Consider the following 10,601-nt stretch of genomic DNA (forward strand, 5'->3'; position numbering starts at 1 on the left):
TACAATAGTATTAATATTTGGTTTCATCATTTGGATAAAAAGAGTTAAAGAGGAGTCTGTTTCAGTCTGTTTCTTGTGTGTACAGACAGACCCTGAAGCATTAATACCATCATTACAAATTCAGTTATTTAGTAAGGGTGCACGGTTTTGCACACAGTGCACAAAGTTAAAAATTTCTGCAGCATAACATGAGAGCTTATTGAACCTTGGATATTAGTCGGCAGAAAAACACAACTACTGTGAGGACTCAATTACATTGCTGAATTACATTCTGGATAGTTCTAGATAGTAAAGAATTAGTCAGAAGTAGTACCTGACATCATCAGTCTACTGGACTCCATTTTCTTCCACAGCATTCTGAAATAAGCAGGAAAAAAAAGGAGAAAAAGAAAGGATGATTAAATCAGTCAGAAATCAGCGCAAATAGCACGAGGCTTGTAAAAGGCCTACACATAATGAAAAGAGTCTAAAAATACGTCTCATTTTCAGCACTGCTTTCTTGCCAGCCTGTTGGTTAGAAACTTGTCTTATATGTGTAAACAAGTAAAGTAAACCGTACATATGACGTCTTAACGTTCAAACGAAAAATGTAACGAGTTATTAAAAAAAAAAAAACAAGACCTTAGGGTGAGAACAGTAGAGAGACAAAAATAAAAAGTGAGAAATTGTTTACCGTCCATGGAGGCGCGCGGATGCCGAGAAACACTTCTGTGGTGTCAGAGCGCGCGAGGCAAAGCTGTCGGCACACTGCACGCGCACACATGACAGTGAGCGGCCAATGGCGAACAGGGTCAGGTCGTAAAACGCTTTTACGACCTGTGAGTTGTGCAAAGAGAAAATTGGAATTTGTGGCAGCTGGGTGCAAAAGAGAGCCGCATTTCCAAACAAACAAACACGCGCAGGCAGGGCTCCAGATAAATCTAAGAAGCAGTTTTAAGAAGGTTTAATCATTATTTATTTAGACCACCATCATCCGATGACCACCTCTGATACTAGCTGTTATTTAACCCTTAAAAATATAAATGTTGTAAGAAAAAACAAGTCAGCTCCTTTAGGCTACATTACACTTACAGAACAAAACGGAAGGCCCCAGAACCTTCAAATATAGGCATCTTGTAGAATTTTAGCTATGACGGCAACAACCTGTCTGGATACACAGTTTATAGTTATGTATTGATGTCGGGTTCGCCGCAACAGGAATATCAGTGTATTTTATTGGAAGATTGGAGTAATTAATAACTACCACAATTTCGGCCCACATGCAGCCCAAACGTCGTAATATTAATAATAATAATTTTGCCTTAATTAAATTTGTTGATTAAATCATTAAACTGGCTTTTTTTTTTTTTACCCTTCTTCGGAGACGACTACACAAGTGTCTATATATTAGTATTACTGCCCTTCAAAATACTTTGAACTCTGGCTGGACTTCAACCTAATAAATAAAAATAGTTTTAATAGCAACTATAAACTTTTTTGGCGTCAGTTTACACGTGTGAAGACAGCTTAACTTCTCTACTGAAATATTCATATTCCTGGCTGATATCGAATAGCCCCAAAATATGAGTGGTGCATCAACTTTAAGTAATTGTAATAACAGAGCTGCTGAATGCATCACGTGTACTTTTTTATTTTTATTTTTTTGTTAAACAACACTAATTTTATTTTTTTTAACAAGACAAAACAAACAAAAGTAAAACACTAATTACATTCATGGGAGATCTCCAGACCTCCTTGTGTTGGTGAAAAGTACAATATTAATAGTGTAACATTAATATTTTAGGCTAATATTGATAGTATAATAGTAATATTATAGCCTACAACGCTTTGTTGCAGAACAGCTCTCATATTTACCCTGATTTTCTGGTTATTTCCTGAAATAAAATAAAGTACATTTTATTAAAAAGTCTATATTGGTATCTATAGCAAATTTAGGCTGGCCTTATAGGATGGATACATTTTATATTTGGTTAATGTAATAAATACTGAATTATTGCAGCCTAATTATTTATAAAGTTCAGCGACATCCTCTGTCTGTCCACAGAGAGCTTATAGCAAGGGATAGAAAACATCCCGTCACACTAATCTAGTCATAACGCTCTAGTACATTCATTTTTGGTATGTAATAGTTAGTATTTTACAGAATGAATAAACATAGCTTGTGCAGTGCGTTTTATTTCTATTTTATTACACTGGAAGTCATCATGGCTAGCACCTGTATATTGTGTGTGTGTGTGTGTGTGTGTGTGTGTGTGTGTGTGTGTGTGTGCGCACCCCCCCCCCCCCCCCCCACACACACACACACACACTAATAAACTTAATAAATTCTGATTTTAGATTCCACAATTTCTCCTTTTTTATCTTAACCCTCACACATTCATCTCTTGATTCAGAATTCTGTACATGCGCCTTTATTTCAAATTTTATGTCTAAAACTGGTTGAAATGGTTTTAGACATAAGATGGACAAAGCTGAACACTGCCTGTTGGTAAGGAGTAATGTCGATATTTCTTTTCTAAATGTGTATTTTGTAGGCATTTTGTTTTCCCTCTCATTTTTTTTCTCCTGTTTTAAAATAAATAGCGTCAGATCATTTGGAGCACGTTTCAGTAAAAATAAACCTTTTTTTATTCTATGGACTTTAAGGCTTTGATCATAAACTGCAGGTCGAAAGGAGTTCAGAGGCTTCAATTATTGCTTCACCTTTTATTTTGAAGAGGAAACAGAGCGGAAGTAGCGTTACTATCCCTTTTGACTATTAAATAAGAAACATAACAGGATTAGAAGAGGATTAATTTATTTAATAGGGTGGATGAAATTGATTAGAAACTCGGATCACGGAGTAGCTGTTTGAATATTACTGAGCTGCTTTTTTCCTTCATTGTCTTCCTCCCAAATGAAATGTTCCATTATTATTATTATTATTATAAATTCTTCCAGAGGTCGAGAAAAGGTTATTGCCTGAACAGTTACAGCTTTTAACATGTCACCAGTTGAATACTACAGGTTGGACGTTTACAGCTAGTTTCCCAGACATGGATTAAGTTGTCTCAGACTAAAAGGAAATTTCAGTGACGATGTCCTCTGAAAAAAAGGTTCTGTGTCTAAGACTTAACTCATGTCAGGGAAACTACACGTTAATGTAGTAAAATGCTGTGGGGCAAGCATCTGAATGAGATTTTGCCTGTGAAGAAAGCTGACGTCAGAATCTGAGATTTGGACTCAGGTCCACAGTAATAAATATCACACCATAGAATTACTGCTCGAGTGCAAATAGCTCATGAAAGACAACACCTCCGCCCAGTGGACATAATGAGTAATTACACATGAAGAAGCAGCCCTGTTTTTTGATTTTTTTTTTGTTTATGAGGAATTTAAATCAGCTCGTGTCTTGAAGTTACCTAATTCAAAAATGTTACTTTAACTTATCGAGACCACCTTGATTAATAAAACTTATTTTTTTAAATTTATCTATGTTAGTATAAAACAGAATATTCATGTCAGGCCGCAGTAGGCTTACGTGCTTTACCGTCTATATTTTTTCTTCATAACATAATAAATGCAAGTGCACATCACTTTTCTACATCAATTGTTTGCATGCAGCTCAGCTGGTGAGGCCCTGGACTCTGTTAATGGATCATTATGAATCTATTTTTACCATACTGAAGAAATGTGGAGGGGAGCATGCAGCACTTAGACAGTTGTAATGGTTTTAACGTTTCTACGTGAAATCCTATCATCCTAATACATCCGAATTTCTGCAGCACTTTAAATATTATTCTTTTGGAGGCTAATTACATGTAAATGCAGATGGAAGAGTTTCGTTTGTGATAGTTTTATTAAAAGTGCACATTAAATCAGAACTTTGGAGGCATTTACTTAAAAATGTTTTCAGGTTATTAGTATTATTATTATCTTTTTTTATATATGTTATCTACATTCAGTGCTATTTTCGGCTACAATAATTCTAATGCATTTGTCCGTGTGCTCTGAGTGAAGTTTTGAGATTTAAATGGTTATAATACTTTTTATTCTTGTCCATCAGCTATTAAAATGGATGCATATATTCGTTCTTTTGTCACTCGTCTGTGCTCCAATACAGGACCAAATTATTTTAATACTAGTCCATAGAAACCAATACCTGTGCCCAGTCAGCACAAAAGGCCTGAATGGTGTTTGCAACTCAGACGGCCATTTCTTAACTTTAAAAATAAGAAGAAGGTTCTGCTCTAGCTGAAAAAAATCAAACTACTGCTGATGTTAAAGCTTCCTGTTTTTACCAGTACCGCTACACCGAGGTTGTAGATAACCTAGCCTAAATTGAACGATTACTTCTGAAACAGGAAAAATACACCTCATCAAGACTCACATGCTTTTTGGCAAATCCGTTTTAATTCCCTCCATAATGAAATTTCCCGTGTTTTGTGCTCTCGCTGTCTGTAAAAGACGTGACTGGAGCTGTCTAGTCTCATCTGCAGACAATGACTTTAACATTTAGAAGGACAGTTGAGGCTCTAAGGCAGGAAAGGGTGTCCAATAAAACCATATAGTCACGATGACTGTCTGGGCGAAATTACTTTATGGCACCTCTCTCTGCGTGTCTCTCTGTCTTGAGTTGGGGCGGAAAGTCACGTTTATTCTCCAAATGCATGCTGTTGGTTTATGACCCTGCAGTAGGATGAGCCCTGAGAAGATTATATAGCCGCAATAAATGAAGGAAGCTACGAGGCGCTGCACTGACTTTGACAAAACAAGGAGGCAGAAATGTCTCTCCGTGGGCTGAAACTCCGAACACATACCTGAGAGCAGTGAAACACCTTGACGGTGGAATATAATCATAATGACAAACATAATAAATCGAGTTATTGGCCTATAATCCTGTTTAATGTCAACCATGAATTACTGCCTTTGTTTCCCCCCCTGTAGAATCAGCCGCAGGATAATAATATAGGATAATGCTGTATGTAAGCCTTTTTATTGGGTTGTATTGCGCTATTTAATAAACGACAGCGCAATTTTAACCTTTATGAGTTTTAGGCTACATTGATCAGGGGCTACAAAATATTTTTGCAGTAGTTCTATAGCAGGATATTTTTTATGTCTACAATGTTGCCATGTGATGCTATAAATATTATTAATATGCCTTTAATATCAAGTTAAAAACAAACAAAAAGAAAAAAAAACTGATTTGTGCGGACTAATCCGTGCGTAAAATTACCAAGTCGCCAAAAAGAAGGCGCAAATGAACACCGACGCTGTAATCCATCTTTTATTTTATTTAGAAAAATCACCATGAGCAGCATATTGAACTTATAACCTAAATGACAGGATGAAGGCCTTATTTTATCACACTTCGTCTCACAGCACAGCACAGGCCTGTCGCTGTAGGCTAACATAGCCTGTTGTTCTTCCTCTTCTCTCAAGGAGAATGTGGACAAAAACGAAAAGCACCAAAATACCTTTAAAATCCTCACAATGTTCCCGTTGCTGCGGATGTTATACCAACTTACATTGGAAAATGGAAATCGATTGTGCGTTGTTGTAAAACGTCTTAAGAGGACAGTAGCTGGTTACTGGGAGGAAACAGCGAAACAGAAAATCTAACAATCAAACTGCAGTCACACCATAGCTTAGCCATGACTGGTGTGTGTGTGTGTGTGTGTGTGTGTGTGTGTGCGTGTGTGTGTGTGTGTGTGTGTGTGTGTGTGTGTGTGTGTGTGTGTGTGTGTAGGCATGACCATATCTGCATTTCAAACCCACAGTAACAACAAATATACACAGCAACAATGACAACAACAGCAAGGACAACAATACCAACAAATATGCCCCTATAAGGCTACATGCAGAGTTTATAAAAACAAAACAAAGAAGCTTTATTCTGTCTTCTGGAGCAAATTCCTTAAAAGCTCCTTTCTGATTAATAAGGGAGACCAGGATTGGTTGTAACACAGAGAACTTCTCCACTAGGAGCAAAGTGAAACAAGTTTCTGTACAGACCTGTCAGGCACCTGAAATACAGCAAGAAGAAGAAGTGGTGTTTTGCTTCCTTTTTTATGTTGCTTATTGTAAATATATAAAATCTCGTAAATTTAGCAAATGCACTGTGGTTACAAGTGCATGACATGTAAAAGGTTGTGATTATACAAAACCTACATCAGTATTTTTAACTATTATGACCCACGCATTTGTGCAGAAACTTCAATGGAGGACCAGGAAAAGACAAGAGCGCCTTTTAAACCCAAACAAGAGGTGGTCCTATTTAAAATGCAGTAGACTCATTTTATTTACAGCCAATAAACCAAAGCCTCAAGTCACAGATAATGTGTTAGACAGAAAATATTCATCTTTAGTCGCTTATTAGCCAGTTAGACAAAGTACAGCTGACCCTGGTCTGAAAAAGCCACTGAAGTGGGACAGAAGTGAAAGTATCACATTTAAAACACATTATTACTTTAGCATGATCAATTCACCTTTTAAGTACTTGCGATTTTTAGATTTTTCACATGTGTAATCTTGGTGTTCTCGAAGATACATTTGGTTTTGGTTTGTTTTCTAAGGGTAATCGCATTGTTAAAAGAGCATAAAGAGAATAACTCCAGCCTTAGCGAATGTGTCTTTTATCTTTTGGTAGTGCCAACCCAACAGTATTAACATCTTTCACGTAAATATGTTAATACTTACATGCATCAGATACAGTCCACTAGCCTGAATCCTGTTTGCTCCCAAAAATATTTCATTTTAATCCCATACAAATATTCTGCAGCTATTTTTCAGGCTATAACAAGCAGGTATTCAGCCATGAGATTACTCATGCGGTTTATCTTTGATAGTTTTCCCTTGTACTTCAGTCCGAGCTTGCACATTAAACATAGTTTTCATGAGGGCGATAGTTTTAGCCTTAAATCATAAAACACCATTCCCATTTTTTTTGTTGAGAGCACAGACAGTTTAAGTATTACGTCTGGAATGTTTCAAGCATTGCCATTTCTGAACATGAGAGATGTGCATCCATATTAAAAACAGATGTGTTTTAAAATGAGTAGTCTTTGATATGAGCTGGTATGTTTGTGATCGGGTTTATTGACCTCCCTGTAAATGTTAACACTTCATTATTTACAACTACCCCGGGTTTCAGATGAGCTGTTTTCTTTTTAAAACATGCAGATGGAAGAATTATGCGCCAAAGTACAGATTACCTAACTTTTTTTAAGACATTAATGTGTGTGTTACAGCACATCCCGGTCTCCCCTGCAGAGTTTATCACTGCAGTTTTCAAAAGCAGCAATGTTAGCTCTACAATCCTTTGCTTAGTCACAGCTGATCTTGCCAGTTCATGTTAGAGATGTTGGCCATCTCTGAGCACTGTGTTTCTTTTATCACCACCACCTCTTCACCTATCACAGGAAGAAAACAAAAGCCCCAGCCTCTAAATTCATCATTCATTCATACTCCTCCTCTCCCGAATCATCAACTTCTTCATCTTCATCCGTCTGTTTTGGAACCAGATTTTGACCTGTCTCTCTGTCAGATTTAAGAGTCCTGCCACCTCCAGGCGCCGATCTCTGGTCAGATACATGTTGTAGAGGAATTCCTTCTCCAGCTCCAGGGTCTGGTGTTTGGTGTAAGGACATCTCTTTTTCCGGGTCGATTTGGCATGGATCCAGCTAGCTGATGGATTTTCTGCAGGAAAAGAGACGAGAGTTGCATAGGTTTTTACTCACACCAAACACCATGTATATTTACTTTCCTCTGGTTTTAAGCATGTCTTTCTGTGTGTGTTGTGAGGAGTTCAAAGGCTGGCATAAGATTCAAAGAAAACATTTTGTGGAGCAAATTTTATGAGCCCACAGTTTTTGGCTCATTAGAAAAAGAAACACATCTACACCTTTTTTCACATACTCCTCCTGTAATTTATGACAAACCCGTAATTTAACATAATGTGACATAATTGAAAATGTGGCCACATTTGAGGTTTCTGTCCTTTTCGATTTGGAAGGACAGTGAGCTGCTATAAATACAGGAAAGTATACCCAATAAAGATGAGCCTAAATCTCAGTACGAGAGGAGACAGGGCTGAAAAACAACCACAGCCACACTCATGCTCATTTTTTCTGTTTTTTAATCAGCTGAGTAAGGATATTTTTTAAACATTTAATAGTTTGATAGTCATGCTCTCACAATGCTATTTTGCATTAAAAAAATTAAAGCACTTAGGATTCTTACATCATTAAATTAACTTTAGATTAGCTAAAATCTCTCATTTTACAAAAAGTAGATATTTTAATGAAACCCAGATAATTGTTTTGTTTATCCCAAGATAAAATATATTAATGTATCTCTACTACTACTACTACTACTACTACTACTACTACTACTACTACTAATAATAATAATAATAATAATAATAAAGCTATGAGTCTGCACTCTGGAGTAAGGGTCCAATAATGTGTTTTAAATGGCATGGCATGCTTTTAGAGCATAGCATGACTATACTGACTATTTTAGGCAAAACTAGCTTGGAGTAGTATTTGCAAAAACGGGCTCGCTAACTCTCCTACTATCAGAAAAACCTTCATGTGCAAGTCAACCTGGGTTTTCATATAGCTATTGACAAACTGTTAAATAACAATATCACCTTAATTATTTTAATGGACAATAAGGTTTTATATTTTACAGTTTACAAGACATTTATAGGCCCATAAAAGTCACACTCCCCTCTCTAACACACACACACACACACACACACACACACACACACACACACACACACACCTGTGTATCGCCACTTCTTAAAGCTAATAAACATTCCTGAGTTTAGTGTATCTGTGTTTACCCGGGTCAAGCTGCTGCTGCTGCTGTGTTTTTCTGTCGTCGTCCTCTTTCTTTGGCTCAGGCTTCCTCCCCAGCTCCTCTACAGTCCCAAGCCGCTCCAGGACCACCTCCGCCGGACTGGCGAAGCTGGAATCTTCAGGACTGTCGTGTGACGGGGGTGAACTCTCGGGCTTAATTGTCTCATACCTCGGGCTCGGATTGGAGAGGTCACTCTGTGCTGGGAGACACGCGGGGAAAGTGGCCGAAACTTGCGACAGAGCGGTCTCCGAGGTGGGGCTCGCCCCTTCCCAGCAGCGTACAAACCTGCTGTCCGACGCGGATGCAAGGTGTTCGGCGTGTGTCTGAGTCTGCGGGCCGTAGTAGGGGTGGTGGCTCAGGAGGTGATGTGGATGAAAAAGGCCGGGAATGGACGCACCGGGGGCGGATTGCCGCTGCGGAGAAGAAGACGTAGAAGAAGTGGAAGTGTTTGTCCAAGGAGAAAAGCCATTTAAACTCGACTGTTTGTTGGAAAAATGAGAGAAATCCGGGATGTGTGAGCCGGGGGTCCCCTCCTCCTCCTCTGCTCCCCGGCCTGGCTTTGCGCAGCCAGCCGTCGAACCCTGCAAGCCTCCCGGGATGAAATGTGCACCGTAAGGCTCCTCGGTCTGGAGACCCATCATGGAATAATAATTCGTTAGCGACATGTTTATTTTATTATTTCAATAAAAAGACACTTAAATGCGACTGTAAAACGTTAGATGGGCTGGTATAGTGGCTTACATCCTCCCCTAAAATGGTAGTAATTTTTTCCTGCCCTTACTTTCTCCTCGGCTGCCCATTGGTTACTCTGCGGATCACATGGTTAGACTGTATTTAGCCAGTATAGAAGATAAATCAATTCATTCTTTTGTTTTCAGAAATGTGATAGCACGCCTACTGCGGATGGACCTGAATGTAACATATATATATATATATTAAAAAACAAAAAAACAAAAAAACTTGGACTCTTTTTAGAGGCTGAATAAAAAGTAGCATTGGGCCGTTCGTATGCCCGTTTGAAGAGAGCGTAGGTGCTTCTGCCTTTTGCACTTATTTAATGCAAAAATATGACTTACACTTTATTAGTAATTATGTCATCACAGCCTCAGATTGTCACAGGACTGATTAAAACGGGAGGGGATGGGCTTCGGCTTTCCTTTGTGTGAATCGTGACTCATTTCGAGCTTAGAGTGATTCTCCCTTGAAGTTCATGTTGAATTGCGTGCAGCTTTATTTTGCTGGAACTATTACCCAAGATCAGAAATTGATTTGTATCAGTTCACAAGTTCTGTGCTCAAATTAGTTACTTTTTTCTAATTTTAAAGTGTCGAGTGTTTTGTTGTTGCTGTGCTTTTGTTGTTCTCTTACTAAATAAACCAAATCTAAGAAGATCATTTGATTTATCCGTCATTTTAAGCAGTGGAAGGAAGGAAGGAAGGAAAACAGTGTCATAATCTATATATATAGCAGTGCTTGTGCATAAAAGTGAAATTCCAAGTGCTTTTCTTTGTGGCTCTTATATGCTAGGTTAGGCCAGGAACGGTAAACAGTAAGGATTCATTTTGGCCCACTGACTTTTGAGTTCGGAAAAAGTGTGAAAAGCGTGAAAACTGCAAGAACATTTTTAATATATTGCACTGCTATTTCCAGGGTAATACTGGTGGCGTTACACAGGAGTGAAAATAGATGGAAATTTTAAATTATCTCTAGATTTAGTCAAGTTGTTGGAATAATAAATAATAATAGTAAAT

General features: G+C 38.0%; 1 protein-coding gene across 1 annotated transcript; it reads right to left on the reverse strand.

Annotated features, from left to right (window-relative positions):
• Window positions 1-5,277: 5,277 nt before the first annotated feature.
• LOC309720459 (homeobox protein Hox-D9b-like) lies at window positions 5,278-10,207 on the reverse strand. The gene is made up of 2 exons (XM_082557428.1): window positions 8,834-10,207; window positions 5,278-7,680 (listed from the first exon to the last, which is right to left on the reverse strand). The coding sequence occupies exons 1-2, from the start codon at window positions 9,513-9,515 to the stop codon at window positions 7,436-7,438; spliced, it is 927 nt and encodes a 308-aa protein (XP_082413554.1). The 5' UTR covers window positions 9,516-10,207; the 3' UTR covers window positions 5,278-7,435.
• Window positions 10,208-10,601: the final 394 nt, after the last annotated feature.

This window comes from Aulonocara stuartgranti (assembly GCF_965226115.1).
Source record: "Aulonocara stuartgranti genome assembly, chromosome: 13".
NCBI lineage: Eukaryota > Metazoa > Chordata > Actinopteri > Cichliformes > Cichlidae > Aulonocara > Aulonocara stuartgranti.